At 57.8% G+C, this 13,352-nt stretch overlaps 1 protein-coding gene across 12 annotated transcripts in view; it reads left to right on the top strand.

Annotated features, from left to right (window-relative positions):
* The window catches only part of SIRAL2 (SIR2 antiphage like 2), a 37,312-nt gene that overhangs the window by 12,009 nt on the left and 11,951 nt on the right, over window positions 1-13,352 (top strand). For 9 of the 12 annotated variants that reach the window (XM_087868624.1, XM_087868626.1, XM_087868630.1 and 6 more), the window contains 5 exons: window positions 1,990-2,211; window positions 4,011-4,139; window positions 5,449-5,734; window positions 7,401-7,433; window positions 8,306-8,389. In XM_087868624.1, the coding sequence (XP_087724750.1) occupies window positions 1,990-2,211; window positions 4,011-4,139; window positions 5,449-5,734; window positions 7,401-7,433; window positions 8,306-8,389 (754 nt within the window). Of the gene's footprint in view, window positions 1-1,989; window positions 2,212-4,010; window positions 4,140-5,448; window positions 5,735-7,400; window positions 7,434-8,305; window positions 8,390-11,070; window positions 12,589-13,352 lie in introns of those variants that run through there. The other 3 variants (XM_045779632.2, XM_087868623.1, XM_087868631.1) reach the window with 3 other exon arrangements.

The raw sequence follows: 13,352 nt of genomic DNA, 5'->3' as shown, positions 1-13,352 counted from the left end.
TATGGGGCAGCTGGGATCTAGGGCCGGGCTGGCCAGTTATAGCCGCGGCCAACCTGGCCCGCCGCCCGCTTTGTAAAAACAGTTATCGGTACACAGCCGCTCGGATCATTTGCATATTGTCTTGGTGCAGAGTGAGTAGTTGTGACAGAGCCTGTGAGGCCCACACAGCCTCAAGCAGCGTCTCTCTGGTCCTTTATAGACAGGGTTTGCTGAGCCCTGTCCTGGGAGGAGGGGCCGGGTCCGTGGAAGTGTAGGAGTGCTGGGCAGCGCTGGGGGGCACATTCAGGTGAGCTCGTTCATTTGGAGAGAGGCCAGCGAGGCTGATGCTCGTTTAACCCGGTTAGAGCTCCCCCCACCGTGCTGAGCAGGCTGAGAACCGGGGGGGGGGGGGGGTCCGAGTTGCCAGGAGGGGCAGCGAGGAGGGAAGCTTGTCCGGGGTGCAGCTGCGGTGATAGTTCACGGGGTGTGAGCTGCTGAGTGGGAGAAGTTAGGCCGGCGGGGGTGGAGACGTGGGGTCCGTGGCCACCGAGCCGGTGGTGTGCCGGTCCTGATGGCGTTGGGGCGGCCCTGGGAGCCGAGGTGCTACAAGGTCAGACGGCAGGAGCCTGAGCCGGGAGGTCTGGAAGGGTCCCAGATAGGTAGTGATAGGTTTGGGATGTGACCAGAGGCTGACGGCTGAGCTGGGACAAGGGCCGCGGAGGAGAGGCCATGATGCAGGACGGTCATCTCAGTGGACAAAGAAACCAGCAGGGACTGTGACAGAAGTACAGCCGGAGAGACTTGGCAGTGAGCCCGCTCCACCCCTGTCCTCCCAGGCCGGGGGAGTGTGAGGGTTTCAGGGACGGCGAGGGCCGGGTTCCAGTGGCGCAAGGAGGGGACCGGTCACAAAGAAGGTGGAGATGTGGGGGTTCCTGATGTTAGACCCACTGGGAGCAGGAACGGTTTCTGGGATTGGGGAGCGACGTGAGAGTGTCAGGAAAGGGAGTGCAGGGAGCCATGAGTGCTCGCAAGAGGGTGTTGTGACCTGCGACCTCTGCAGGGACAGAGGGTTTGGGGGGGGGGGTGACTGATGGACAGTCCCGAGGGCGGGCCGAGGTATTCGGTGTCGATGCACAGTCCTGGCCCCATCGACCCCTCAGCTAGCGCTGGTGGGGTGGCTGCGGGAGGCTCGGTCTCACTGGGGCGCACGAAAGCTCCAGACCCCTGCGTGCCGGCCTCCACCCCCGTTCCTCTGCTCCCCTTCCCAGCAGAGCCCTTCTGAAGCGTTGGGTGCATGTGCTGCTGCCAGTTGCTCCCCTGTCCTCTTGAGCCCACCCCAGCCCGACTTTGGTCCCCACCGCTCCCCTGAAGCAGCTCGTCAAGGCCACCGGTGACCTCTGGTGCTCCCTCCAGAGGCCGGCTCTCGTTCTGACCCCGTCGGATCTCTCAGCAGTGTAGACCGTACTGTCGCTCACCTAGCTGAAGATCTCCTTTACGCCAGTGTCTCTGCGGCGCTCTCGGGGGAACCCGAAGTCTTTCCTGTGGTCTTCAGAGCCTCACACGATCTGGTTCTGGGTCCCCTCACCTGCTGACCGTACCCATGCTCCTCTCCTGCAACAAGGGCCCCTTGCTCACCGTTGGACCCACCCGTGCTGTTGCGACCTCGGTGCCTTTGCACTTGCTCTTTCCTCTGCTTGGGATGCGCTCTCAGAGGCCCCTTGTTTCCTCAGTTCTCTGCTCAAACGCCCCTTATCAGAGGCCTTCCATGCTGCTCTTCGGCCCATCCAGCCTCTGCCCCAGCAGCACCCGGCTTTACTTGCCCGCAGCATTTGCCACTATGGACGTATCGCTTCCTGTGTGTCCGTGATCTGTCTCCCTCCTCCAGGGTTTCAGTAAACTCCACGAGTCAGGGTTTCCTTTCTTCAGACTAGCACCCGGAGGACGGCCGCGTAGGGGCTCGGTGCTCGTCGAGAGGACGTGTCTTGTAACTCCTGTCCCACCTCTTCGTAGCGTACAGGTGACACCAAGCCCAACTTCTTCCAGGACTGCCTGATGGAGGTCTTCGACAACCTGGAGCAGCACATCCAGAACCCGCTGGTGCTGCAGTCCATCCTCAGCCTGATGGAGCGGGGCACCATGGTGCTGACCACCAACTACGACAACCTGCTGGAGATCTTCGGGCAGCAGCAGAGCAAGCCCATGGAGTCCCTGGACCTGAAGGACAAGACGAAGGTGCGGGCTGTGGGCTGGAGCGGGGAGGCGGCCGGAAAGCTGAAGGTGCGGGCCGGTGGGGGGTGTTTGCGCTGCTCGGGACGCAGACTGAGCTTTCCTCTTCCAGCACGTTAGTGACCGTGCGACCGACGGGCGATGCCCTTCCCGTCTCCGGACTTTGCTCACCGCCCGCCCTTGTCTTCGTTGTGCTTTCTGTCCTGCAGGCCTCTCGTGTGTGTGGACTCCTTATAGTCCTGGGGGGCGGGGAGCTGGGGCAAGAAGAGTCCCCATAAGCAAAATCGCCCCCGGTCCTAGTGCCGTGACGTTTGGGTGGTCCGGTCCCCTTGTTCACAGGTGGGGATTATGCCACAGGTAGCATTTTTATCTTGGTTTTCTTCCTTCATACTCTGCTGTGGGCATCGTCCTGTCCTTGAGCTGCGTTTGGAAGCCTGCTTGTACCCGGCGATGTCGTCGCTAAACTGCAGCGTAACTGTCAGCCTTCCTCTGCCATCGTTAGCGTGGTTCCACGGTGATAAGTAACGCTACGGGGAAGGTCCTTACGCTTCCGCGTCTTTCTGTTTACTTTTTCAGGGTAAATTCCTAGAAGAGTTGCGGGGTCCAAGGGCCCGAGGATTTTAGATAATACGAATTACCAAATTGCTTTCCAGAAAGATAGCCAGTTTATACTTCCACCGGCCGCATAGGAGAGTCTCCCCTTCCCACGTCGTGTGACCACGTGGCGTCACCAGAAAACAAAACACATCCCCACTGGGGTGAAAATCGGTGACAGCTTTACAGTTTTGTTTCTGTCCTTGCTAAGGTTGATCATGGGTTCACGTCAGTGACTGTTTTGTGACATGTGTGTCCGTTGCTATTTGCTTAAAGATTTTACGCCCTCGCTGACCCTGGGCTCCCCGCTCCTTGTCTGCCTCCGCCCTGCGCGCAGGAACCCAAGGCCTAGAGATGACGCCTCCTTGAGGCCCTGAGTCAGCCTGCGGCTGCGGCCTCTTCAGACCCCGAGCTTCTCTTCGGCTGCTCTTCCCCGCAGAGCTTGGCAAAGGCCGGGTGGAGGCCACGTGCCTGTGGGACAGCCCACGGGGATGGCGCCGGCGCGGCCACAGGTCACACCCTCTCCTGAGTTGTTAGTGACACGTGAGGGGACACCTGCTCTGCACACCCGAGCCCCCCGTGCCCTCTGTGAGGCCTGCTTGCTGTTGGCAAGAGCGTCTCTGGAAATATGCTGCCGTGGGCCGTGGTGGAGGTGCTGGCTGGCTTGTCTGTCGCAGTCGAGCCACTGGGGTTTGTCCAGTCGTCCGGCGCCGTCGGGACCTCCCGCCGCCGTGAAGGGGCCCCTGGCACGAGGATAAAGTGCAGTTTTCGGGATGTATCTCTTTTTAAGGGCTTTCGTTCTACATCTTGAAACGAAATCAGTGTAGAGCTATTTGAGAAGTTATTTTTTTCCGCATCTGTTTTTTCTGGGTGTAAACGCAACATACACACGGCAGGATTAAAACACAACGTGTCACTGAGAAGTGAACGTCGCCTCAGTCCCGAGTCACCAGTCTCGACAGCGTGATGCGGTCTCTGGGGCTAGAGGTGGCTTCCGCTGGCTGGCTGGCTGTCTGCCGCCGTCCTCTGACGTGATGGGGGCACCAGCAGCCGGGTCGCCCGTAGGCTTTGCAGGGGGCACCGTAGACTGAAACCGCTCCCTTCCTCTCTCCGAGGTAGGCTGGAGAAACCACGCGCCTGGTTTTGACGTTTTCCTCTTCTGTTTTCAATAACACCTGGTTTTCCCCTTTGTCTTGGCTTGATTTTGGCAGGTCCTTCAGTGGGCAAGAGGGCACATCAAGTACGGCGTCCTGCACATTCACGGCTTGTACACGGACCCCTGCGGGATGGTCCTGGACCCGTCGGGATACAAAGATGTCACGCAGGACCCGGAAGTAATGGTACGGCCCGCCCTCAGTAGGCATGGCTTGTGTCCCTTGGGGCGTGGTGGCCACTAGCTCCTTGGCCGTGCAGGTGTCCGCGCCCGCCCTGGGCCTCCGCACCCGCCCGCCCCACGGTGCACACAGCTGGCCGTGCTCAGCTGTCTGTCCAGGCACTGGCGCCTCGGACGGCTGCCCGGCGCTCGTGGGGCGAGTCCCGGCTGCTCCGGGCGGCCTGCGGGGCCCTGCACCATCTGTGCGCCTCGCTCGGGCCGCTCCTGCCGCCCGCGTGTGCCTGTGTGTGAGTGCGCGTGTGTGTGAGTGCGCGTGTGTGCTTTCAGGTACCTCTTCTCCTTTCTCTGCTTGGCATCTCTCTCGCTTTCAAAACCTCATTTTACAACTTCGTTCTCGTGAGGCTTTTTTGGTATCCTGGGGAGAATGAAGAGTGGAAAAGCTGCTTTTCAGGCTTTTTATAAAGTTTTTTAGTAGCGTATTTAGTATCGTTACTGAGTCCCTGGTAATCTTGGGGTCAGTCACTCTGGTCCTCGTGCTGATCCCGGCCTGGGGCCCACGGCACAGGCGTGGCCCGGTGGGGGACTGGACGCCGTTGGGGGGCTATGAGAGGCCTGGGTGGATGGGGGCGCTCTCGCTACGGTGTCGGGTGTCTGCAGCGGCAACTCTCTGCTGCGTGCCTGAGCGAGCCCCTGAATCTTTGCCGCCCCCTTGGCCCTCCTCCCTGAGGTCACGGTCATGGGTCCCCTCCCTCCTCAGCTCTTCTGCCCTCACTTCCAAAAACCCTGTTCTGACAGCAGCTCCCTGGTTCCCATCTGTGATCTGTGGAGACACATCAATTCCAGAGCGTTGCGTGTGCACAATTCTGAACAGAAACCGACGGAAGGTCCTTATTGCATGTTTTAAGAATGCAGAATTGTACACTGTCCCAGAAGAGCTGAGTTGAGGGGCTGCACCACAAGGTGGCTGGCCGGGTGGCCGGGGTGCGCATTAGGCTGTCCTCGCTTTGAGGCCCGTCTACACTAGACGTGACTGGGATCTGCACCGTTACCCTGGCTGTGAGAGGAAGGGGCTGCCGCGAGCGCCAAGCTGGGTCGTTGGCCCAGCGTGGGCCGGTTTGCTCGCCCGCGGCGCTGGGTTGATGTGAACAGCATGTCTGGAGCGCACAGCCACCCTCACTCCGTCCCCGGCGTGGTTGGGGGGGAAGGGCTGTTGCTCAGCCACTTTCTAAAGGTGTGGACACATAGCCGGCGGTCGGGCCTAGGGTCTCGCCGTCTTTCGGGTGAGCGTTCCAGTGTCTTCGTTGGTTTTTGCACAGGAAGTCCTCCAGAACTTATACCGCACCAAGTCCTTCCTGTTCGTGGGCTGCGGAGAGACCCTTCGGGACCAGATCTTCCAGGCGCTCTTCCTGTACTCGGTGCCCAACAAGGTGGAGCTGGAGCACTACATGGTCGTGCTCAAGGAGAACGAAGACCACTTCTTTAAGCACCAAGCAGACATGCTTTTGCATGGCATTAAAGTCGTGTCCTACGGGGACTGTTTTGACTACTTTCCCGGCTACGTGCAGGACCTCGCCACTCAGATCTGCAGGCAGCGCAGTCCAGGTAGGGGATTTTCTTTCTCGACTTTTCCAGGTGTGAGACTGATAAGAGTTCTTTCTGGCTTTTCCTCTTGTTTTGAGATACAATTTACACGCCATAAAATAAAACAGAGACGTCATTTTCATACCACTAAGTTCCCGAGCCGTCCGGTGATCCTGTGTCAAATAGAAGGTCCGGGTGGTCGGTGCGATGGTGACGTCTATGCACAGGTCGTGAGCCTTTAAAGCTGTGCCGACGGCAGTCCGCGTTCGTTCCCGTTTCAGATGACCCGCCGCGCTGCCAGTTACGTAGCGGGGAGACCGCGCCCAGCAGCCTCCACGGGGGGACGCCGCAGCCGGGAAAGCGCAGGGCCCTCCTGCGCCCTTGTCCCCCCGCTGCGCTTTACAAGTTAGAACTGCAGGGGCCCAAAATGAGCTCGCGAGGACTTCTGCAGCCTTTTGCAGATAACATCTTTACCCTGTTCTGCGGCGTGCAGCACGCCTTTTTAAGTAATTCTCCTGGGCCCAGCTTTTGGGGAGCTGCCAGGAATGACCGAGAGAACGGAGCAGGTTTTAAATTGGTCATCCCGACATAGGGCAGTTAATGGCTTTGAATTTGGGGTCATAAAACACGGATGATGGCAGACTTGGAAAGGTCTGGACTGGCTAGATTGAATTACAACAAGAACCCAGCCCCGCTGCCCCGGGCAGGGGAATTGGGTCAGCCACGTGGCCGCTGCGTGTACCCGCTGTGATCTCGAAGACTAGAGCATGCCAAGATCACGGGTAACTGGATACACACGCGGTCCAGCACTGGTCCTCATCAGAATGGCGAATGGTTAGCCAGGGACCGGCTTAAGTTGCGTCTCCATGGAGGACAGTAGTCAGGGCGCTAGTCCGTTTCTGAGGCAGAGAAGGCGTGGGCCCGGATGCTCGCTGGGTCACACTCTGCTCTGTGTTTCACATCCTTCGACTTCAGGCCCAGTATCCACGGGCACTGAGTAGTGATTTGACAGGTGGCGAGACCAGCTCAAGAGGTGGGTCACTTGCCCAGGTAGCGCCCAGAGATGTTGGAGCTGGGACTGGAATCCCAGTGTCCCAGCCAGGCCCGCAGGCCCGGCTCTGGAGAGGGGCGGAGGCGCTCTCTGTCCTGCCCCTACCCACGGCCTCTCCTGCCTCCGCACGCACGGCTCCCCGGAGGACCAGGACCTCATGGACACCCGCGTGAGCGCGGGCCCCTGGGCGCCTTCCTGGCCCCGCGGAGGCCGCGTTGCGGACGCTGGCAGCTGAGTGGATTTGATAAGCTTTTGGGGCTGAAAGATCTTTTGGACTAATAATCTGTGACTGGGTCTTAAGGACTTTGTACTTAGCTCGTGAAGTACCTCTCTTGACTGGAGAGGGTGGTGTCCCAGCGCTGATAGTCATGACAGTGACAGCGGGTACCGTACCCTTTCTCCCTGCCAGGCCAGCCCACGGCGCCACGCGCTGCCACCTCAGTCCTCACGCGGACACTGGGTGGCGAGGAGGGGCGCTCGCTGGCCCGGCCCTGGCACGCCAGAGCTGGCATTCAGGTCCCTGGTTGCTGTCGCCCTGCCTCTCTGAGCAGGCCTGGCCGCCGTCCCCGCCGCTGGCCTGAGGAGGAAGCGCACGTGAAGTCTTGGGTGTGCTGACTGTTCTCCTTTCTTCTCCAGATGCTGACCGAGTGGACAGCACCTCACTGTTGGGTAAAGCAGATCTTGATTTTTACCAGCCTGGGTTTTGCCTACTCGTTCCATTACCTTCCTGCCACTGTAGAATCATGGAAGTGTTTCTCGCAGTAAATACCTGGGCTGTCCTAACACGGCCTCACCAGGGATGGGGACCAGCAGGGCCATCACGATGGTCCCTGCGACAGTGGAGGGATTCAGAGCCGTCCCTCCAGCGAGGAGGGGGAGCGTAAACGTGGCGTAGCTCTGGCCCCTGAGAATAATGTCCCGTGCCACAAGCAGGCATCGCAGGGCGGGCGGAGCAAGATTCAATTTGTATTTTACCACTGGGTCTGTGGTGTCGTGGCTTCGTCCCGTCCCCTTCAGAAATGCTCATCGCAAAGGTTCTGAGCTTTCGTGTAAAATTTTTCCGTGTGCTGCTGGTCGGCCAGGCGAAGGTTTTCGTGGCCGGGCTCAGCTCTGGCTGTTGACGAATCTCGAGATAGGACTGAGCGTGGTAGCGGCTGCAGCCTCCCGTGGGTGGCCTCGGTGCCAGCCCGTCCGCTTCGTCAGTCGGGGGGCGTGGGGAGGGGGGCTCTGGGCGCCCCGGGTGCCCTCAGCGGGTCTGCGGCCGGGACCCTGCACCCGGTGCTCGGGCTGCAGTGCAGGAACCCCGCAAACGTTGCGCTCCGCCTTCCATTTCTGCCTCCTTGCCCTGCGAAGGACACCTTTATCAGAGTCGCCCTGTCACTTACACGTGACTCCCTTCCTTCTCTTCGGGACAAAGCGTCCCCTGTGGCATCTGGCAGGGTTGCGGGCCGGTGCCTTGATACAGTCAGATTTATAAACAGGTCCTTGAAGGGTGGACTCTGGACGAGACCAGCTTCTAAGTAAAGGTGTTCCTCTTTCAGGGACTGCATGTCAGGACTGCGCCAAGAGGAAGCTGGAGGAGAACGGAATGGAAGTCTCCAAACGGCGCAGACAGTCCGATGCGGGTACAGTGCTCTCGGCGCCCCTGCTTCGTCGGGAGGCCTGGCGGGGTGGCGGGGCGGTGGGGCGGCCCCGAAGCTCGCAGAGCGCATCCGCCACGTGGTCACGGCCCGATCCCCACCAGCAGCGTTGTTGGGCGCCTGGAGCTGCCTGCGGTCCCGACTTCTGTCCCCTCAGTTTCCAGAAAAACCACTTCAAATCCTCTGTTTCTTGTTCCCTCCGTTAGGGACTGAGATGTTCGTAAACCGGTTACCTAAGTGGATCAGGTCTGTGGCCTCCGGGCCGGGATATGGTGCCGCTCACCCGGCCCAGCCCGGCCCGTCCTCCCTCCAGGGTCCAGAGCGCCTCATCTCTAGCTGCCCAGGGCGCGGGTGGGACTCCCGAGTCTGCACCCGCCCCTGCCCCCCAAGCCCCCTCAGCCGCCTGACCCCTGAGCCGCTTCTCTGCGCCGGCGCTGGGCGCGTGGTCACGGCCGGGCCGGAGCAAACCTGCCCCCGGTCTGCCTGTCGGTTGAGTCTCAAAGTTGGAAAACAAAACAAAAGCACTTACTTTATTAAAACAACGCAAATATTTTTTCCTGATCCGCTGACTTGCGTGCCGCGTTAATGGGGCCAGTGTCATTTGCAGGACATTCTCAATGTCAAGGGCAAATGCAAAATTTTTGCTTGTTGAGTGTTGGAGTTGCTGGTGTTGCTTTTTATTTTTTGAGGAGTTTCTAGGTTTGTGTTTGCCTTGTCCAAAAAATCATGTTTCTCAGTGTTTTTTACATATCATTCTCTTGGTTATACCGCCCGCCCCCCCTTTCCCGAGACCCTGACCTTCTGCCCTGCTCCGGCTGTGTGCGGAGCCGTGCCCCAGCTGCCCTCCCTGGCCTCCTGGGCCACTGCCCCGCTCTTCCTTGCCCTGCCTGGAGCCCTCAGGCTGTCCCAGCCCCACGTGCGGGGGGCCAGCTCCCCGAGGCCCGGGGTGTCTGCGGGTGTCTTCTCGTGGTCCTTACCCTCCACCCGAGGTTGGAGTGGGGGTTCTGCTTCCTGTTTTCCCTCGGACTCCGCTGTCTTACGGGTCCGGGTCCGGGTTTCCTGTTGGGAGAGGGTCTGTTGCCAGCCCAGGTCTCTGTGACCTGTAGGTGACCTATTGCTTTCCTTTCTGGAAGCTTTTAGGATCTTTTTTTCTCACGTTCAGAAGTTTCATAAAGGTGTTTTTAGGTGGAAATCTTTTGTATACCTGGCTCAGTTTTTCCCCTGCTTCTCCAGTCCTGGGGTGACTATGGTTTCCTTGATTGTTTCTTTCGACTCTGTTCCCTCTTTGGTTTCGTCCTGGTTGGACCTTCGGGATTGATTTCTGCTGTTTTTCTCTCATGCCTTCATGTTCATTTTCAGTCTTCATCTTTTCAAAAATTTTCTGGGAGGTTCTCAAAATTATGTTCTAGCCTTTGGGTTAAATCTTTATTTTGAGAGCATTACCATTAATTCCTGGGCGCTCTTGTTTTCTGACTTATTCTCTTTATCTTTTTCCCCCATGACTGGGATCTTTTCAAATCTCTAGAGACACGGGCTTCCCTGGGTGTCTGACCCCACCCCATTCTTGAAAACACTGGGATTGAGGATTTTCAGATAACAGAGTTAATTTATTACTTTAAATAAGAAAACCTAAGCAAAATGTTCTTAAACACCTGTATGATAACCCGTGAAGAATTTCTAGGGCTACGAATTAGGTCACAGGTCGGGTACCTATTATTTAGCGTTGAACTGAATCCTCAGGGGTATGTTTGAGCAGTGCTGGGACACTGCATTTTCCTTCTACGTCGCAAGGAGCATGTGCTGTTGAAATGCAGTGTCGCAGCTGGGTGGGCCGGGAGCCTTGCGAGGGCGCGGGGCCAGCCCTGCCGCGCATCCCCCAACACGCACACCTGCAGGGGGAGAACGTTTCAGCAGCATTTCGAATAAACTTCTTTCCAGTCTTTGGCAGATATTTGGAGTGTGAATTCAGCTAGTAGGGACATCTATAACCAAATAAAAATGAAAACAAAAATGAAATGAGCGCTTTGGTTTCCTCCAGGACAGGCGTTTTTCCCACCAGTCTCTGTCCTGCTTGTTTGCTCCCGTTTGGGGCTGCTGTGTCACTTGTGGTCGTGAAGGAGGTAGACCCGGTTATCCTCAGCCCGTAGTGCTGCTGCGGCCACTGCGTATGCGCGGCTCCCCCCCAGGGCCACCCCCGGGTGGTGGGGCGCTGTGGCGGGTGAGCCAGTGGGACCCCAGGGGATCCCCTGGATGCCAGCACCCACGCCGGCAGCCACTTCTCCCCGGGCAGGCCCGTCTCCGTCGAGAAAGCCCTCCAGGTCCCCGTGGGCCAGAGAGCGCAGAGGAGTGCGGCCGGCTGTCATTGGCGCGGCCCGCGGGCTCCTGCAACCTGCGTGTCGACATGGCCCCCCGTCTGGTGACTACTCCCCGCTCCCAGTCCTCTAGGAAGGGAAAGGGCACCCCCATGTGTGGGCCGGGGTTCCCTGATGGTGCGTTCAAGTCACAAAGCCCTTTCTGGGCAATGGCGTCCGTTGCGGAGTCACTTCGGAAGTGGTGCGCGGGGAAGAGAAGCTGCAGGTGGTTGCGGAACTAGAGGCCCTCTTGCAAGCGCTCCTTCGAGCTGAGTTGTAACATTTTTGCATTCCTTTTTGTTGTTGTTGAAACAGATGATGCTGGAGGGTCTTGAAATCTTTAAAGCCAATACACCTGCCACTTGGAAACCAGCCTTCTGTAACCACAGTGCCATAACCCCAACGAAGAGGAATGTTCGGAGAACTCGGCGGGGGATCTCTCCCTTTGAAACCATCCCACCCCCTGAAGAGCCGTGGGGCTGTGCGGCCTCGGAGGCAGGGTGCCCGTTCCACTGTGGGCTCTGACTGCTCGGGAGGTGACGCGCACGTCAGGCGTCCTCTGTGCGGCCGACGGACAGCTACCTCAGGGACCACTCCCGGCTGCCGCGCCGCACGCCCCCTTTGTCAAGGTGGTTTTTCTAATAAAAAGGGGAGGGTGAGGACTAAGCAACAGTAGTTGCCAAAGAGAGGAAAAAAAAACTAGACGCTTAAATTTTATAATTTTTACGTGGAAATGTCTGTTACTATAGAGAAAACTTGCAAGCGTTCGCTGCGCTGTTGGCTAGTGAGGCGTGAGCGGGTGCTCGATGGAGGCCGCGTCTGCTGCCCAGAAAGACCGGCTCAGTGGGCTTCGTGGGGACGGCCTAACGTTAGTGACTTCAGCTGCGGGAGCGGCAGGCCTGACGCCGGCGGAGGCCCGGGAGGGCAGCGCAGTGCTGGCTGGTGCGCGCCGGCTGACAGCCGAGACGCAAGGGGAGCACGAGCCCAAGATGGCAGCTTTCCGCTAGAGTGTGAATCCCTGGTTGCCCGAGTTTTTATTCTGTGGGCTGAGGCCCAGCCTTTCTGCTCGTGTCTTCACAGTCCCTTCCGCTGGCCCACTTGGGCTTTGCCGCAGCGGGGCGGCCGGAGCCTGCAGAGCACCTGCGGCCGTGCGAGCGGTCAGGGTCAGCGGGGCAGGCAGTGCGCGGGCACTGCCCCGACCGTGACCCTGGCGGGACCCTGCTCGCCTTCCCTCTGAGGCTGCTGGTTTTGCTGTGGTTTCTTGCCAAATCCCATGACGCTCCCCATCGATGGCGCCGGGCTCCCCCAGGTATAGAGAAAGTTGAGAACTGGAAACACGAGGTTGGGATGTGTTGTGAATGAGAGAGAAGCCAGAGGCCCACTTAAGACTTTTTCTTTTTGAAGCATGAAAAATCTTTTATGTTACTCTGGTCTTAAATAAAATTTTAACTTCAGCTCTGTGTGCTCAGCTGTAGTCATGACAAGGCTCGATGGGACGTAGTCAATGGGAATGTTTACCCGGAGTTATCAGTTGTGAGGTCAAGTGACTGCTTGAATGTGTTTAAATTTTTTAAAAAGTAAATAAGTTGTTGGCTTTTTAAAGACGTGTTTACAAAGTGCCATCAGGGATGCACGAGTGTGAAAGCTGATTGGACACAGGGCAGGCCGGCATGGAGCATGATGTGGGAGAGGATAGGAGACTGGAAAAGTAGAGCCAGTGCCGGATGCACGCTGAGTGCCGTGCCGAGGCTCTGAGGCCTTCTCGCTGTAACGAACGGGGAGCTCTGTGGTCAGTTCTGCGAACGCTTGTATTAAAATGCAAATGTCTACCAATACGATTGATCTAGTAGAAACAATCCGAGCATCACTCATTTTCTTGTGTGTAATTTTGTTGGTGAGAAACACTGGCTCAGGGGTGATGACAGGATGGCCCTGTCGTAGCAGCAGGAATGGGGGGGTGTGGTGCTCTCACAAACCAGACCGTAACTGGAGGGATCACTGAGCGTGAGAATGGCCCAGGCAGGGGTAAGGGACTGCCCTGAGCGCGGGGGGCACTGCAGGGACATTTCAGTGTGAAGTCGGTTTCCAAGGCAGAGGAAGTCTGTGATTTAGAGGGTATTGCCGATGTTTTCTTAAAACAGGAACAGAGGCCGATAGAGTGGCTCCTGCGGGCTACAGCCAAGGGAGCTGGGCCGGGCGAGGGCGGGGGCGTCTCTGAGTCCCGTCTACTTCTGCAGGCTTCTCCCCCGGCAGCGCTGGGCCGGTCTGCAGTGGAAGACCACCAGCACCTCAGAATTTGCTTAATTCCATTTTGTGTTGCTTTAGTTTTATGTTTACATGTGGACAAACCCTGTGTCGAGGGGTGACTTTCAGTAGATCGCAGTGAGGAGCTACTCTGCCAGGTACAAAATTTTATTCATTTTGAAGTGGAAATGAAATATTAATGCGGCAACTTTCTTTCCCCCCATAACGATGTATGTAAGTAGAGAAGTCGGTTGTTAGTTACTTGGGAAAGCCGGTGTTTTCTCACTGTTCTGTTAACAGAAATTATACTTAGAGAAATTTAGATTTCAGTGAAGCAGACATAATTCAGTTTC

Source organism: Ursus americanus, chromosome 17 (assembly GCF_024610735.1).
Source record: "Ursus americanus isolate L20-20 chromosome 17, mUrsAme1.1.p, whole genome shotgun sequence".
Lineage (NCBI taxonomy): Eukaryota > Metazoa > Chordata > Mammalia > Carnivora > Ursidae > Ursus > Ursus americanus.
This window is presented reverse-complemented; position numbering and strand designations above follow the sequence as displayed.